Source organism: Polychytrium aggregatum, assembly GCF_025602895.1.
Source record: "Polychytrium aggregatum strain JEL109 chromosome Unknown BJ171scaffold_10, whole genome shotgun sequence".
NCBI classification, from domain to species: Eukaryota; Fungi; Chytridiomycota; class Chytridiomycetes; order Polychytriales; genus Polychytrium; species Polychytrium aggregatum.
The window spans coordinates 887,900-903,737 of record NW_026516212.1 but is presented as its reverse complement, the minus strand read 5'-3'; the positions used below and the strand labels follow the sequence as shown (position 1 = coordinate 903,737).

Below are 15,838 nucleotides of genomic sequence, written 5' to 3'. Positions count from 1 at the left end.
GGCTGCGCACGTGGCTGTGCGGTGGCTATGCATGTGGCTGTGCGGTGGCTGGCATCGTCTCGCTGATCCCGCGCAAGTCAGAGCCACGCAGTCTCTGTGCTCTCGCCGTGCTCCCGGTCCGCTCTCGCTGTGCTCTCGGTAGTAAGAGCAGCAGCGCCACACGCGCCACACGCGTAACACAACCAGTCCACGTGTGTATGTCTGGCGGTCACAAACCCATGCGCCATGTGCATGTTGTCGCCCTGGTTGCCATCAACGAACCCCCTGCACCAGCATCGCATCTCCCACCAGCGAGTCCGTTTGCATCGGTGCTCTTCCTCCGTCAGCAAACTGGGAGACTCTGCCCATTTCCCCACCACTATTCGCCCCTTCGCCCCGTCCCAACCGACTCCATGACCGCCAGCATCGCTCCCGTCCCAATCGATCCCACAAACCTCCAGTGGCTCGTCCACCAAGCCCCCTGGCAGCTGATTGCCCCGAACTGCCTCAACCCGGCCCAGGCTCTGGATTCCGAGGCAGCAGGCATGCTCGGGGACAACCTCCTGGCCACCAACCGGTGCATTCCGAGCTATGAGTTCAATGTGACCCTGCCTGGCTTTGTCTACTTTGCCGTGGTTCCCGAGAACAACACCATCGTGGCCCACAACTGCTACAGCGACCCGACCTGTCGAGCCAACTGCACCGTCGTCGCCCAGTTCTCGACTCTCAACACCGATCCCTGCACACCCAGCTTCTTCACCGGGGTCTACAGCAGCAAAAACTACACGGATATTGAGTGAGCCGAACGCAGTTGCTTCCTGCTTCCTGCTTCGCGCTTCCTGCATCCTGCATCCTGCTTCCTGCCTCATGCTGTTTTCCCATGCTCACTGACCTGGCGCTTTCATCCCCTGTCTGCTTCTGTGGATCTGCCGCCAGCCTATGGTCGCCACCATTTTCGACGAAAACCTTCTCCTACTGGACCACCAGCATCGACGCGGCGCATTGCTTCGACCCATATGCCATCTCCAGACGCCCGGTCTATCCAACCTGCACCAAGATCTTTGATGGGCTGTACGGTCTCACGACAGCGGACTCGATGTTTTCGGACCAGATCAATCAGCTCGTGTGCGTCGATGCGGGATGCCGGAACTGCTCAACTCAAACGTTCGTCAAGCTGACATACCAGTGTCCGACAGTCACGATCCATTCGAGTCCTCCGACACAGCTCCCCAACCGAATGGAGCTGAATGTGCCTTATGAGTCGCTGAGCAAAAGTGCGAGTCCGACGAGTGCCGCCGCTGTTGCCGGAGGAGCCATATCGGTCGCTGCCGGTGAGTTGCAGTCTCCTTCGGCCTGAGAGTGCTGGCTGTACGAATGGTGGCTTTGGAGCTGGCACTGGACTGACGCATGTCATACTGTCGCTTCCGCATGCGTTTCGGATCTGTCTCGTCCAGCTGCATTGCTCGCGAGTGTCGCATTGCTGTGTTGAACACCACTGGGCCAAAACGGAGGCCGGGAGCACCATAACGTGTGTGCCGGATCCAAAGTCGGCTCATCAGGATCTATGATAGGGTCGCAGACAGTGGTGCCTCTCTCACCGAGGGGCTCTATTGGATGTCGCTTGGCAGAGGATCGTCGTAGGAGACATGCATCGAGGCCTTGCATCCGGGCGCATCCTTCTGCTCGCTCCCGCAGCACTCCCAACACGCCGAGATCCAGCCCTCGAGCGTCTTCATGTACTCGTCGTCGATTTCAAAGGCATAGTGGTGTGCCGGATGCGGGCGGGTCTACAGCGGATGTTGTCAGCGAGAGGAAGCGGTCGAGCGGACGAGAGAATGCAGCATATTCCAAATATGAGCCAGCTATCAGCGCCAGGGAGCAGCCCGATCCACCGAGGAATGCAAAACAGGCTGGAGGTTGTGGGCAGACGAGGATGGGTGCTCACGGACACTCACGGCAAAGGTCATCGGATGGAACGGACAGGAGGCCGGGGTGTTGTCGCTGGGCAGATACGACTGCAGGCATCGACGACAGGTGCGAGACATGGCTGGTGGGTATGGTGTTGAATGGATGGGCTGTTGGATGGATGGGCTGTTGGATGGATGGGCTGTTGGATGGATGAATGGATGAGGGGATGGAGCGCAAGGGCGATTGTCGATGGCTTGGCGGATCTGCTCATCCATTTCATTCATCCAATCCACTCGCCCGTCGATCCACTCGCATCGATCCATCCAGCACCACTCTCCCCTCGTCTGCTGCCCATCCGCTCCGTCCCTGCTCGCAGCCGCTGCGACCGCTCGGCCACAATGCGCATCATCGTTGTGCCCATCACCAAGACCGCCCGGGTCTACTCGGCCCACTTCCACCCCGCCTCCAATCTCAAGGAGGCCACCCGGCTGCCCGTCTCTCGGCTGCCGCCTCGGGTCGTCGACCTCTCCCACCGGGCCGTCGACTTCACCATCCGGCAGTGGGACGAGCTGGGCTCGGCTCGGGAGGGAACCTGGGCCCGGCGCTTCTACGACTTTGGCAACTCGGTCCTGGACCGGATCCATGCCGAGGAGTGGTTCCTGAAGGAGCTGCCGATTCTGCCGACCCCTCCGACTCCTTCGTCACCGTCGTCGTTGCCGTCGTCGTCGCCATCATCGGCTGCAGCAGCGGCCCCGCAGGACACTCGCCCTGCATCCCATTCTCATGCAGACCCAGCCCAGCAGCGCCTCTGGGAAGCATTCCATGTAGGTCCATCTGCATATTCGTCTCGCCAAGGCAAACATGCGATATTGACGAATGAAAGACATCTGCTCGGAGGGACGGAATGCAGTCGGGGCGAATGCAGACTGCAGACCCATGTTTCTGGACGAATGCCTCTCCATGGCTCCTCACACTGTCTGTGACCTTCCTGGATGACAATGTCGGTGGCCATCCAGGAGCCTTTGACGGTCTTCCATCCAGCCCGACTGTCGACGAGCCAGATCCAACACGAGCTCGAGACCCTGGCAAACCGACGCACACCTTACCACCAGCGGCTCTTTATCCTCTCGACGCTGCTCGTTCCGGTCTCATGCCTCGCCACGATCTTGCCTGGCCCGAACGTCTTTCTGGCCTATAATCTCTTCCGGGTCTACTCACACTGGCGGGCCTATCAGGGCGCCCGGACCCTCCAACACTGGACTCGGAACGGGCTGATCCGCCCCAAAGTCGACCCACGCCTGGACGAGGCCATGGCCAGCTGGAACTGGGATCGGGTCGAGGTCGTCGAGCCGCAGGTGATCGATCGGATCGTTCGTGCGGAGCTCGGCGGCCTGACCCTGGACCGAGAGCTCGAGCGAGGCCGGCACCAGGTCCTGCGAGCAATCGAAGCAGGGCCTCGAGGGCCGCAGTCCGAGCCGGGCGGTTCAGGCAAGTCGCCGCAACAGCATGACCACGACGGTACCAAGCCGGAATAAAGCAGTACCGCTTTCTATGCCACGGCCCAGTCATCTCGAGTGCGCTCAAGAACATCGACACGGACTCGGCCACAGACATGGCTGGATCGACCACCGTCCATGCGATCCAATAAGGACACCCCATGCCGCCAATGAGAGAAGCAGTGGATGTGGGAGCTCGCCTGCTTTTGATGAGTCCCGCCCTCAGGCATGCTCCTGCTCGGTCCAGTATCCCAACGTCAGTGGTGGTCGATGGTTACCAGATCGACTTGGGTGTATTCAAGGCGATTGCCTCCGAAACCAGCGAAACCATTGGAAACAATTGCACGGCCGGACCACCAGGGGCTGCGGAAAGTTCAGCAAGCTTCAGGCCTCTGATACCAGAGAAAGAGGGACACTGACCCATGTTATTTTTGATTGACTGTAAGATACAATACAGGAGGACAACGCACTGACATACTGACTAGGTGGCTGAAGGTGAAAGTGTTACTGAACAGCAGACATGCGAGCGAGGGCGGAGGCTTCTCTTTACTGCTCACGAGGGAAGTGGCGGACGAGAACCTTGACACCCACGGCAAAGGACTCGGAAACGCCCGAAAGACCCAGGGCAGAGAGACCCGACTGGATGCTCTCGGCAATGTTGCTCTGGACGGTGCCAGGGGCCGAGGTGGTGGTAGTGGTAGTGGTGGTGGAGGTGGTGGAGAAGATGGTGGCAGAGGACGAGGAGGTGGTGGTGGTGCTGGAGGGGTTCTTGGAGGGGTAGTGGACGAACGAGACCTTCAGCAGGTGACGAACATCCAAGCGGTCCGAGCGGACGTCGGGGTGGATGGAGCTGCCGGCCTTGAGCGACGGCACCTTGGGGAGAGCGGCGGTAATGGAGTTGAGAGAAGGAACATGCAGCGGCAGGGACGAGGCGGTGGTCTCGGCAGCGGGCTTCTCGGGGACAGGGGGGCCAACCACAGGGAAGGGGAGCTGGATGAGGATGGGAACAGGGGCGACAGCGACGGCGACGGCGCCGGCAGCAGGGGCAGCGGGGGCAGGGACCTTGACGGTGCTGATGACATGGCTATCGACGGTCAGACCCTTGATGCTCTTAGCGAGGGTCTCCGGAGCAGCGGTCTTTTGGAAGTGGTAGTCAAAGTCGTCGGGCTTGGGCTCGGTGCTGCAACCGAGGCGCATCCAGAGGGGGGAGAACATGTCGTGCAGTAGACAAGCAAAGGATCAGCTTCGGGGTGCAGAAGCAAGGATGCAGAGGCAAAGATTGTGCAGCGATGGTCCTTCACCGATATCTCTGGGGAGCAGTCAGAGGACTTACAAAGCAGTGGCGATCTCGAGCAGCTCAACCTTGATCTCGCGAGCCTGGCCGTCCTCGGGCTTGATGGGCTGCAGATCGAGACTGAACTTGATCAGACCCTCGTCAGAGAAGATGGCTTCGGGCAGGCCGATGGTGTACCTGTGGGTTTGGAGGCGAGGTGGGGCGATTGGGGAGCGAATGTGAGCGACTGGCGGATGAGAGTGCGAGCAGGGTCGCAACGGTATCGCCTGGAGGGGTGATGTGGCCGACGACAGTCACGCAGCGATATCAAGGCGCAGAGCAGGGTGGAACAAAGCAGTGCTAGGCAGAACAATGAAGCGCTGAGCTGAGCTGGGTAGAGCTGGGTAGAGCTGGGTAGAGCTGGGTAGAGCTGGGTAGAGCTGGACAGAACTGGGTGGGTGACCTACTTGAACTTTTCGCCGTGCGAGACGCCGCCCTGGAACTTTTCGACGACGACAGAGGGGGACTTGTACACACGGGTGACGGCCAGCGGGACATCGGGCGAGACGATCTTGTCGGCAGAGATGCCGCTGACGAGATGGGCAGCGACGGCGTGGACGAGGTCGCCAAGGGGGCTCTCGAAGGAGGGAGTGGCGGTCTTGTAGGAGGAGAAGACCAGCTTGAAGGGGAACTCATGGGAGCCGGCAGGGACGATCTTGTGGACGTCCTCGCTGAAGATGACGACCTGGGAAGACTGCTCAGGAATGGGCACGATGTCGCGGGCACCGAGGAGCGAGGTGATGTTGAGGCCAGAGGCGGGCTTCTTGAAGGAGTAGAAGGCCTTGAGGTCAACGGCAAGGGTCTTGACAATGATGTGGTCAAGCGAGGCCGGGACGGTGACGACGACCTTGCCGGTGATGGTGGGGGTGCCGGCAAAGAAGGACTGCGAGGGTGTTCCGTCGAGGTTGGTGACAAGCTCGAGAGCGGAATGATCGAGATGGACGGCAAGAGTGGGGGCAACCATGACGAAAGCGACGGAGGACGAAAGTGGAGTTGGAGGGATGAAAGTGGAGATGGAGGCAAAGATGGAGGCAAAGACGGGTGGGGTTTTATAGCCGAGACCGAGACCGGTGGCGTCGGGTGTATGGAGGGAGGCGGCAAAGCACAGGCAGACGGGAGGCCAAGTCGCAACTTGGCGGTGGCGAGCGGCGGCCACAGAATGCGCAATCGCAAGTCCGTGGTGGTGAATGTGGTTTGGTGCGTTTGGCTCGTTTGGCGCATTTGGTGGATATGGCGTGAGGCGAGTGTTTGCAATCCGGTGCAATGTCGAGCGTGCGATTGACCAAGGTGTAATGCAGTTTGCAGTTGACCAAGGTGCAATCCAGTGTGCAATCCAGTGTGCAATCCAGTGCAATCGGCCAACATGCCACCGCCGGCATGCAATCGGTCCTCGGCCAACCCCATGCGCCGCCACCGGCCTCACTCGAGCCAGGGGTCGGGAGGCGTGTCGCGGCCAGGGCCCGGATTGGGCTCTGCCACAAAAGGCAAATGCTGCGCCCAGCTGAAATGCACGTGATGGGCTGGTGGCACCAAGTGAATATGGTGGCAACCCTGGCGATGAGAGACGGCGATGTGGCATCCCTGGGAGCTGTGGTCGCCGGCGGGCATGTCCACAATGTGTCGAGTGCTCCAAGCGAGTGTCTGTGAATTGCGAGCGTCGCGACTTGGATGTGCTCGCAGACAGAGGCCACATACTCGGCGATCGGGGATCGGCATCGGCGCTTGGTCGCATCGGATGAATGTGCATCTCATCTCGCGCGCAGCCATGGCGTCAATGCAGATGTGTCTTTGTCCAGGAAGTATTCCCAGACGATCGGAGTGCATGTTTGTCATCATGGCCCCGGGAGCCTGAAACAGCCCGCATGCAATGCGTGCGGGAAGCCAGGGCCACAGCCGTGGGAGCGGCGAACCCATGGCCCCGCGCCAGTCCTCTGGGCGAGCCGGTGAGTCACCATCGAGGGAGAGCCAGAAGGAGCTTGCGCAAATGGGGCTCGCAAGACAGAGAACAGGCAAAGGGCGATGCGGAAAAATGCGCCAGCCGAGGCGGCCGAGGCGCTGGCAGCGGCTGACAAATGGCCGTGGATGTGTGGGAGAGAGCGAAGAGCGCCGCACGTGGCAGCTCACGAACATTAACAGGTACAGTTACAACTCCAGTCGCAACTTTAACTTCAACAACAGCAACATCAACTTCATCAACTTCAACTTCAACTTCCACAGCACCAACAGCAGCCGCCGCACACACACACGCAGTGGCTTGTTCGTGCGCAGCACTCTCCGCGTATATAACACCCGCGCTCCAATCGCCTCTTCGACCAGCACTTGCATTCTGCACTTGCATTCTGCTCTTGCGTTCTGCTCTTGCGTTCTGCACCTCCTGCCTGCACCTCCTGCTCGCACCCCTTCTCCCTCTGCCTCGCCATGTCCTTCCGCGCCCCCATCCTCCTGGCCCGCTCTCGCTTCGTGCCTGTCGCCGCCCGCTCCGTGGCTCTGGCCCGCCCCATCGTTCCCGTTGCCCACTCGCTGCGCCGGTTCACCACCGAGCAGACCAAGGAGGAGCCCAAAAAGTCCGGCAACGGCACCTTCTGGTTCCTCGCTGCCGCTGCTGCTGCCGCCGGTGGATACTACTACTACACCACCCAGGAGAAGCAGGAGGCTGCTCCCGCTGCCGCTCCTCCCAAGCCCCTGGACTACAAGGAGGTATGTGTGTTGCTACTGCAAGCCCCTCCCCCCCCCTGGCAGCTCGCTCAGATCGCCCATCGCCTGGCTCTTTGTTCTCTGGATCAGTTGGTTTGGCCAGTGCTGCGGCTACCTGCCCTGGCCATCTGCTCTTTCCGTCTCTTGGTCGCACCTCGATCAACGGGCCTTTTCCCTGTCGCTGCCTGCCCCCGCGTCTCGCGCGAACCAAGCCGACCCTGGGCTTTTGGGGATCGCCCTGGTCGGCACCCACTGGCAGCACCTGGGGACTCTCCTTATCCATCGATCGCCACGATCTTGCCACTCACTCCGCACCGCCGCATCATCTCTTTCTGCATCCTGGCACCACGACGGCCCATCACACAGGTCTACAAGGCCATTGCCGATCTCCTGGATGACAACGACTATGACGACGGCTCCTTCGGCCCCGTCTTTGTCCGCCTCGCCTGGCACGCTGCCGGCACCTATGACAAGACCACCGGCACCGGCGGTTCCAACGGTATGTGCATGCAAGTCTGCGGCTGCATCTGGTCACGTTGCTCTTTTGTGATCCAACGTGCCGGCACCATTGGCATCCATCTCACTCCACCTGCATCTTGCCTCCCCGCCCCTCAGGTGCCACCATGAGATTCAACCCCGAGGCTTCTCACGGCGCCAACAACGGTCTCAACGTTGCCCGCCAGCGCCTCGAGAAGGTCAAGGAGCAGTTCCCCCAGATCTCCTACTCTGATCTGTGGTCCCTTGCCGGTGTGGTCGCTATCCAGGAGATGGGCGGCCCCACCATCAAGTGGAGACCCGGCCGCTCCGACGCCGCTTCGGCCGAGGCCTGCACTCCCGATGGCCGCCTCCCTGACGCCAGCCAGGCCCAGGACCATCTCCGCAGTATCTTTTACCGCATGGGTTTCAACGATCAGGAGATTGTTGCTCTCTCTGGCGCCCACGCCCTTGGCCGCTGCCACACCGACCGCAGTGGCTTCGAAGGACGTATGTATTAACCTGCTGTTCGCTGTCCCATCTGCCCTCCCCCGCGCTATTCTGCTATGCGGTGCTCGTCCTTTCTCCCCTGACCGCATCGCATTGGACCGCATCGCATTGGATCGGATCCAGCCTGTCCTGACCCGTCCTGACCTGTCCCATCTGTGCTCCCAGCCTGGACCTTCTCCCCCATCACCTTCTCCAACGACTACTTCAAGCTTCTTCTGAGCGAGCGCTGGATCGACCGCAAGTGGGATGGCCCCAAGCAGCTTGCTGACAAGAAGACCGGCTCCCTCATGATGCTTCCCACCGACATTTCCCTGATCAAGGATCGCGTCTTCTACAAGTTTGTCCAGCTGTACGCCAAGGACCAGGACAAGTTCTTTGAGGACTTTGCCGCCGTCTTCCAGAAACTGGAGGAGCTCGGTGTCCCGTTCGCTGCTGACGCCCCCGTCTACGAGTTCCCTCGCCTCTAGATGACATGCGTGTCTCCTGCCTGCCCTGAAGCAGGTTTAATGTCCATACCAGTGCAACCCCCCTCCTTGACTCGAGAGCTGGGCGACACCACTGGATTGCTTCCTCCTCTTCCTTTATCTCATCCGCCGCTTGCTTGCTTGCTACTTTTGCTCCTTTGCTGAGATCCGAGCCTCTTATCCTCACAACGAAGCAGGGGGTCGTCCTTGGAAGAAATCCACACGACTGGTGTCGGGTTGTGAATGTATTCGTTCGGAGGCCCGTGTTCTGCAATCGCGCTTCACCTCGTCCTCCATCCTGTTTTGGATTCGCTCTCTTGTTTTGTTTGTGTGTTTGCTCACGGAGTAAAGCCAGATTTTTGTACATAGTCGACAAGCCCAGCTGTGCCTGCGATGGATAGGAAGTGCGGGGCGCTCAAACGTCGCATCCAGCCAGCCGGGTCCCGCACTGACTATTCAAATGAATGGTCATCGCTGCGTGGTCACCGGGCCTGGTTTCTGGCCCGCCACTTCAGACCCGCTCCGGGCCTCGACGCCATCACTGCCCTCGCTGCAGATCCCGCTGAGAACAATCGGCTTTGGAGGAGCTTGTGCCGTGAATTTCGGCCGGACAGCCGCGGCGCTCGGCCGTACGCCTTTGGCAGCAAGCGACGCTCGCGGCCGAGTTGGAGATGGGGTTTTGTACGTCGTGAGATGGAAAACGGCGCAATTGATAAAGCCCATCATGCTGGTGCAGAACTGAGAAAGTCAAAAAGTCAAAGGGAACAATGTGACGAGACAGATGGGGTCCAGGCGAGTTAGCGACGATAACAATCGGCCAGAGGAGCGAAAGGAAAGAAGGCGGCCGCTCACCGTATGCACACAGCTCAGCACAAAAAGCGGATAGCTTGGCCGAATGGCCAGGTAGACCCGATTGATGGTCGCTGGGAGCCAGGCCATGAGAAACGCCAGGGTGTAGAGCATCGAACGAACGGCGAATTGCCGAGTGACCGAGTTGATGTCGCCGTTTCCGTTGTTGTCGGCTCGACCCGCCCTTCCACTTGCTCGTCCTGTTCGTGTTGCTCTTGCTCTTTCAGCTCCGTTTTCTTGGCCACAGCCGCCTGTGTCGTTTACCGTGCCGTCTTCAAGGCCACAGCACTGTTGGATCTCGGTATTGTACTTGAGCAGGGCTCGCAGAATCAGGCTGTAGACCGCAACGTTGAACAGGAAAACGGCCCAGAGGGGGATGTAGTAGAAATACAGTCGGTAGAGCGTGTAGTTGGCGCTGATCCAGCACCACTGGTCCGCTGGCTTGGAACAAACGGTGGCAGAAGCAGCAGTGTCAGTAATAATCACCACACAGGCAGCGGTAGTCAGTGCGGAAATTGTATATCCGGGCGAGCCAAGACAAGTATGGACCCACCCACAGCTTCATATTGACAGCCTGAGTGATGTTGGGCCACTCTTGCATCTCCTCGCCGCTGTTCATCGAAACGACCATCTCTCTCCCAGAGCACGACTTGCGTCGTCTGCATTTCGCATACCACCAGAGACCTACCCCATAGACGTCGGATGCAAAGTACAGCAGCCCCAACGAAACCGCAACGGCCGTGGACCATGCAACGAGGTGATCTTCATGTCGGCAATGGTTGATGGCAATGGACAATCGACAATCGACAATCGACGACATCAAATGGTGTGTTTGATGAAGAACAGAGGACAGTCGCCCAATGGATTCCGAGGGACGTGCGAAGGAATCAGCACAAGAACGACTCGCAAGCCATCCCGGCCGCAGACTCGGTCGGGGCCAGATGGGGACTATGGACAAGCATGAGCGGCGAACGCGAGTAATCCTTACAATACTTTTCCAGCGGTCGGGTCTGGTCCAGGGAGAGATCGAGCAGAAGAACGTGGACGCACTGGAGGGCCATGAAAAAGTTCCAGCAGATGGTGCTGATGTTTCCGAACTGGAGGAGCGAGGCTTGGAGCGCACAGGCGCCGGGCCATGCGCTGGGATCCTGATACGTGGAGCTGTGTCCATCCAGAGTATTCGAAGGAGATGAGTACGAGAGTGGATAAGTGAAGCAGAAGCGAGGGGGGGTGAGTTTGAATCCAGGAGCGCAAAGCTGCTTTCATGGGAAGGGAGTACCCCTTGCCAGCCGTTCTGGACATTGGTCATTCGGTCGAAAGCAACTCATTCTCCTCTCTGCCCATCCCTCCATCGGGCTCCCACGCTGTCCTCCCCCCTCCAGCACCCACATGGGCCACATACGTTCCGAGTGAGAATCCCAGGCTCGCGACGCAGTCCGAGATGATGATCGCAAAGGCCATCCGATTGATGCTCTTCCTCAGCAGCAGCTTCCGTCTGACCAAGATAACGCCGATTGTTACGAGGCCAAAGACCAGCGACAGACCCCCGGCCGAGTTGGCTATGGTGCTCAGGATGCTGAGCTGATCGAGGCTGTATGTCATTGCTATGTGCTGGGAGTGGGTGCTTGGGATTTGATATGTATGGATGTGGAAATGGTGAGAGGGGGGGGGCGGAGGGAGCGAGAGAGACTGTCCCAAACCCGAGTTCACAGATGATCTCATAAAAAACGGGACACGCCGGGTTTTGGCCATTGAACAAGTATTTTGCTGCCTCAAAACATCGCGCGCTGGATATGACCGTTCGCCACACCTCCGACTTTCACACTGCCATTCTGTGATGCGATTCTGGATCTGAATCAAGGACGCCATTGTGGGCATCGCTGCCAGCCCATAATGCCCTGGTTTTGAGGAGATTCGCTCTGGCCCAAGGGCAGAACCAGCCATCGTCGCTTCTTTCTCGCACAGATGTCTCCCTGCAAGCCAAAGGCACCACCCAGGCGAGGGCGATTCAAGCGACTCGATCTCCAGGTGTCCTCACAGTGCCGGGAAGCCAAGCGACTCGAGGAGGCCGAGTGTCTTGATATCGAGTTAGTATGAAGTTGTTCAGAGGGCAAGTGAATGCACAACACTCCCACATCGAGTGGATGCACCACACTCACACATCGAGTGACGACACCACACTCCCACATCGACGCTTCTACACCAATCGCCACAGGAGATCGACCGAGTGTATTCAAGACCATGCTCCCCAAACCAACGAAGACAAAGAGATTGCCTACCAGGACGGGCAACAATCGCACGGCTTGTTCATCGCAGCCTGCAGTCAGTCAGCGGGGTTCAGGCCTCTGAAACCAGAAAGTGACTGTCCCGTTTCTCTCTGGACCGACTGTAGAAGGTGATCGTGACTCCAGAACAAAGGGACTCGGGTTACTTGTTTGTCCTGGTCAAGAAGAACGGTCCTGAGGAGTATGGAGGTCAAAAACGGATAGCAGTGAGAGCGAAGGAGGGATCCTCCGTTGTCTCTGAGATGGCTGATTGCCCACAATGCCAGGCGACAAAGCAGCCCTCTCAATCCATGGGTACACCGCCCGGTCTGCTGAGAGTCGGTGTGCAGGATCCCGATACCATCACTCAATACGCACGGCTGGCTGTCTAGAGGGGCTTCTCACACTGATTGGAAGAGTATGCAGTCACCATGCCAATCATTATTTTGGCTCGAGTGTCGGTCGATGAAGCGAATTCTTCTCGACTACTCTCTCTTTACAAATACCACAACAGAGTACACGGGCCCTCACCCACCTCTAGATGAAGCTGCTGTGGATTGTATTCGGTTATGACGCACATGGGAAGGTGTGCATCGGAGTGGAATGATGATTGGCAAACCAGATCGGCCGGGCGAAAGAATACATCGGTTATTCAGTCTCCGGTGGGTGCTACGCGAGAGAATAGGTCGGACGACGCTAACATTCAGTGGCCACTCAAGCTTCCAACGAACAAGCATGCAAACATGATCTTGAGCCCTTCAAAGAACGCTGACTCCCACATGGCGCTGGCTCGCTGCCCCTCAACACTGCGTCAGTCTTCTTCTGTCGGAGCCATCTCTTTCCATCGCTACTGTGATCTAGATCCCCAATGTCCACCAAGGTACAATACACCTATTCCAGTATATTGGTTATCAGAGATTCATTCAGTCGATAGTCTCGAACCTGGTCATGAACATAGAGTGGAAGGAATGAGGCAAGGATCGCTTGTCTGGAGGGACAACGATCTTTTGGTTGTTGAAGGACATGTCTCCACCTCAAAGATGGGCTTGGCTCGATAGTCGAAGTTTAGACTTTCCACGACTCTCTCTGCCAGTCGAGGTTCTTGTGGCCGACAGCGAGGTACTGCAGCGTTCGCATGAGGCGCTCAGGACCGGCTCCGATGACAGCGCACCGGGTGCCGCTTGCTCCAGCGTCCTGGTCAAAGCGGCTCAGGATCGCGGCGAGATCAGGGCGTGTGCGGACGACATCCAGCTCGGCGAGACGGGCAGCGAGCAGATCGTGGTCGATCCATGAGACTGGAGCCAGGTCGCCACTTTGCTCGGGCTCGGAGAGCGTGCCGACCTGACGGGCCGAATCAGCCACATGGGTGCGTACGAAGGCATAGAAAAAGGTGTACATCAACCCCGAAACCGAAGCCAACAGGACCGACAGGACGGCCGGGGCTGCGGGGGAGACGTACCAACACATAAAGTGATCGAGTCCCACCAACTTGAAGGCGTCGTCGGACATGCACAGCTCCATCATGTCGCCTGTTGGGTTGAGGGTCACGCCGAGATACCAGCCCAAGATACCCATCAGGAAGACGACACAGACCAGCGTCAGATCCGCAACTCGGGCCTTGGCATTGGGCCGGCCTTGGGGTAGGAGCGAGGGCCTGCCGGTCCCGACAGGTTGTTCGGCGCCGGACACGGTGGTGGCCAAGTCCTTGGAGTCAAGGTTGGCTGCAGTCTTGGATTCGACACTGGAAAAATCTTTTGAGTTGTCAGCACCGTTGGAGTCGAGCAATTTGGCTTCGTCAGCAGTCTTCGCGGGCTTGCCAGTGATATGGAGGCTAAGGGAAACCCGGGAACTGAGCAGGGAGTTCTTGTCGGCCATGTCGAGCACAAACTGTGCAAAGGTCACGACATCGGACTCGCTCTTGGCCGTCCACACGAGATGCAGCTTGCCCGAGGTCGGGCCTGCAACGGCATAATGGCGGACAAAGGGCAGCAGAGCAGCCACACCGCTTCCGCCGGCAACAAGAACCAGGCTCTCGTATTCGAGATAGGAGGTGCTGCGGGATCCAAAGGGTCCGTCGATCTTGACCGGTACTTTGACTCTGTCCTGTTGATCAGGGCAGAGCTTGGCGACTTCGGTCGTCCACTGCCCATTGGTCTTGATAAGCAGCGTCAGGCGGTCGGGGGACTCGGGGTAATAAGAAGCAATACTGAAAGGATGCCAGTGCAAGCCCGAAATCTGGGGGATGCAGATGTTGACCAGTCGCCTGGGGCGTAGCCCGAGGTAGTCTTCCAGGCATCGGGGATGGGCACCTGCACCTTGACGATCGAGTCGGATGGGGTCTTTTCAATGTAGGCCTCGGTCGAGCGCTTGAACAGGAGACGAGGCCGCAGACGGTCATAGATAAAGTACAAACATGGGAACATGACCGGATAGGCGGCCATGATACCCATGTGGACAAAGGCAAAGAAGAAGAAGAGGACGTAGAGTTGGTGGGTCCAGTAGAAGACTCGGTAGTTTGAGCGACGGACCTGCCCAATGTGAGTGAGTGAGTGAGTGAGTGAGTGAGTGAGTGAGTGAGTGAGTGAGTGAGTGATCGTCCAGGCATGACTCGGTCTCAGTGCTTCTATTCACTTCATCAGCTTTGCGAGCCTACCTTGTACACTGAAGTGGCAACCATCCCAACGAGGGCCAGCCACGACACGAGTCCAGCAAAGTTCCAGTAGCCCATCGATGAAACCCACGGGAACATTTCTTCCGCAAAGGTGTTCTTGACGATGAAGTCGATCAGGAAAAACAGCGAGTGCAACGTCATCATCAAGAAGCTGGTGTAGCCCAGTCCGATGTGGAAGCGAACCACTCGGTGGTACTGTCCTGCCTCGGAGCCTAGCAGCTTCTTGGTGGCCATGTTTTCACGAATGACAAAGAGAATGCAGAGACCGGCATCCCACAGACCGGCCCAACCTGGTGCAGTCAGAGAAGCGTTATCAAACAACCACGGTCAGTTGAATAAGATGAGAGTGCTTGGTCATATCGGACACGTGGAATCAGCCAAGCGGCTCATGGGGTTGAAAGATATCGTTGTTCCTCAGAAAACGGCCCCAACTGCAAAATGGGTCTGACACGAAATGGTAGACGGCGCAAGAGATTGCGCAGGAGGGGTGCTGCGGGTCTGCGTGGGAACGCCAAAGTTGGGCAGCGTGGAAGCAGTCAAAACGAGTCGAGATGGTAAAGGATAAACTAGCTTACCAGCCCATCCGCAAATGCTCCTGGCCCACTTGTATGCCGGGCCTTGGTCTGGCCCGTGGCTGTGGCTCTTGCTATTGAGACGGACAACGATGGGGACAAAGACCCATGCGATGTTGCAGAGTGCCAGAATGACGGTCATGCCGACTTCGCCGGCCGACCACGGGTTTCCAAAGTACGAGGGGCGTGGAGCTGCGGTCTTGAGCACTTGCCACAAAGGGAGCCAGAGGTGTGCGAGCAACTTGGACACGCCGGAGCGAGGGCTTTCCGACGAAGGTCTGTAGAGAGCTTGGCCGAGGGACGAGTCCAACAGCGCCGAGGTTGCGCAGATGAAGGCAAGGGGAGTGATGCCGCAGACGATGAAGAAAACGTCAGCCGGCGCCAGGCTATTGGTAAGGTTCATGGACACACGCCCAGGGCTCATGTAGAGCATCCATCCTAGCGGAACGAGGGCAAGAGTGCCAATGGCGAGGGCTTGGATCTGGGAAGCCGGGAACATGTTGTGAATTGACCAGGAGAGTCGCAGTTCGCTGCGAATGTGGCAACCCGATGAAGCCGCAAATCCTCGACTATTTATGCGGAAAGACACCTCGTCGGCCGAAGGCCAGGTCAGACTCAGATGGC

At 58.4% G+C, this 15,838-nt stretch overlaps 7 protein-coding genes across 7 annotated transcripts; 3 read left to right on the top strand and 4 right to left on the bottom strand.

Annotated features, from left to right (window-relative positions):
- Positions 1–251: 251 nt before the first annotated feature.
- BJ171DRAFT_496843 (uncharacterized protein) lies at positions 252–1,856 on the top strand. Its single transcript, XM_053110232.1, has 3 exons — positions 252–775; positions 916–1,310; positions 1,434–1,856. Exons 1-3 carry the CDS (start codon positions 393–395, stop codon positions 1,466–1,468), a joined length of 813 nt encoding a protein of 270 aa, XP_052968840.1. The 5' UTR covers positions 252–392; the 3' UTR covers positions 1,469–1,856.
- Positions 1,587–2,024, bottom strand: BJ171DRAFT_579726 (uncharacterized protein; the record flags this gene model as incomplete). The annotated part of the gene is made up of 2 exons (XM_053113985.1): positions 1,587–1,766; positions 1,935–2,024. 2 exons carry the CDS (start codon positions 2,022–2,024, stop codon positions 1,587–1,589), a joined length of 270 nt encoding a protein of 89 aa, XP_052968839.1.
- Positions 2,025–2,285: 261 nt separating this feature from the next.
- BJ171DRAFT_579725 (mitochondrial K+-H+ exchange-related-domain-containing protein) lies at positions 2,286–3,422 on the top strand (the record flags this gene model as incomplete). Its single annotated transcript, XM_053113984.1, has 2 exons — positions 2,286–2,711; positions 2,904–3,422. The coding sequence occupies 2 exons, from the start codon at positions 2,286–2,288 to the stop codon at positions 3,420–3,422; spliced, it is 945 nt and encodes a 314-aa protein (XP_052968838.1).
- A 315-nt stretch (positions 3,423–3,737) lies between these two features.
- BJ171DRAFT_18458 (uncharacterized protein) lies at positions 3,738–6,046 on the bottom strand (the record flags this gene model as incomplete). Its single annotated transcript, XM_053106121.1, has 3 exons — positions 3,738–4,563; positions 4,717–4,854; positions 5,124–6,046. Coding segments are annotated over 3 exons (1,695 nt in total), but the record flags the coding sequence as incomplete, so codon positions are not given.
- A 995-nt stretch (positions 6,047–7,041) lies between these two features.
- On the top strand, positions 7,042–9,226 carry BJ171DRAFT_496838 (heme peroxidase). The gene is made up of 4 exons (XM_053110231.1): positions 7,042–7,413; positions 7,777–7,909; positions 8,026–8,394; positions 8,560–9,226. The coding sequence occupies exons 1-4, from the start codon at positions 7,135–7,137 to the stop codon at positions 8,859–8,861; spliced, it is 1,083 nt and encodes a 360-aa protein (XP_052968836.1). The 5' UTR covers positions 7,042–7,134; the 3' UTR covers positions 8,862–9,226.
- On the bottom strand, positions 9,057–11,309 carry BJ171DRAFT_609997 (uncharacterized protein; the record flags this gene model as incomplete). The annotated part of the gene is made up of 5 exons (XM_053115267.1): positions 9,057–9,596; positions 9,711–10,148; positions 10,261–10,469; positions 10,696–10,868; positions 11,110–11,309. The coding sequence occupies 5 exons, from the start codon at positions 11,307–11,309 to the stop codon at positions 9,327–9,329; spliced, it is 1,290 nt and encodes a 429-aa protein (XP_052968835.1). The 3' UTR covers positions 9,057–9,326.
- Positions 11,310–12,852: 1,543 nt separating this feature from the next.
- On the bottom strand, positions 12,853–15,713 carry BJ171DRAFT_566596 (uncharacterized protein; the record flags this gene model as incomplete). Its single annotated transcript, XM_053113417.1, has 4 exons — positions 12,853–14,177; positions 14,228–14,499; positions 14,625–14,932; positions 15,218–15,713. 4 exons carry the CDS (start codon positions 15,711–15,713, stop codon positions 13,037–13,039), a joined length of 2,217 nt encoding a protein of 738 aa, XP_052968834.1. The 3' UTR covers positions 12,853–13,036.
- Between the last annotated feature and the right edge of the window lie 125 nt (positions 15,714–15,838).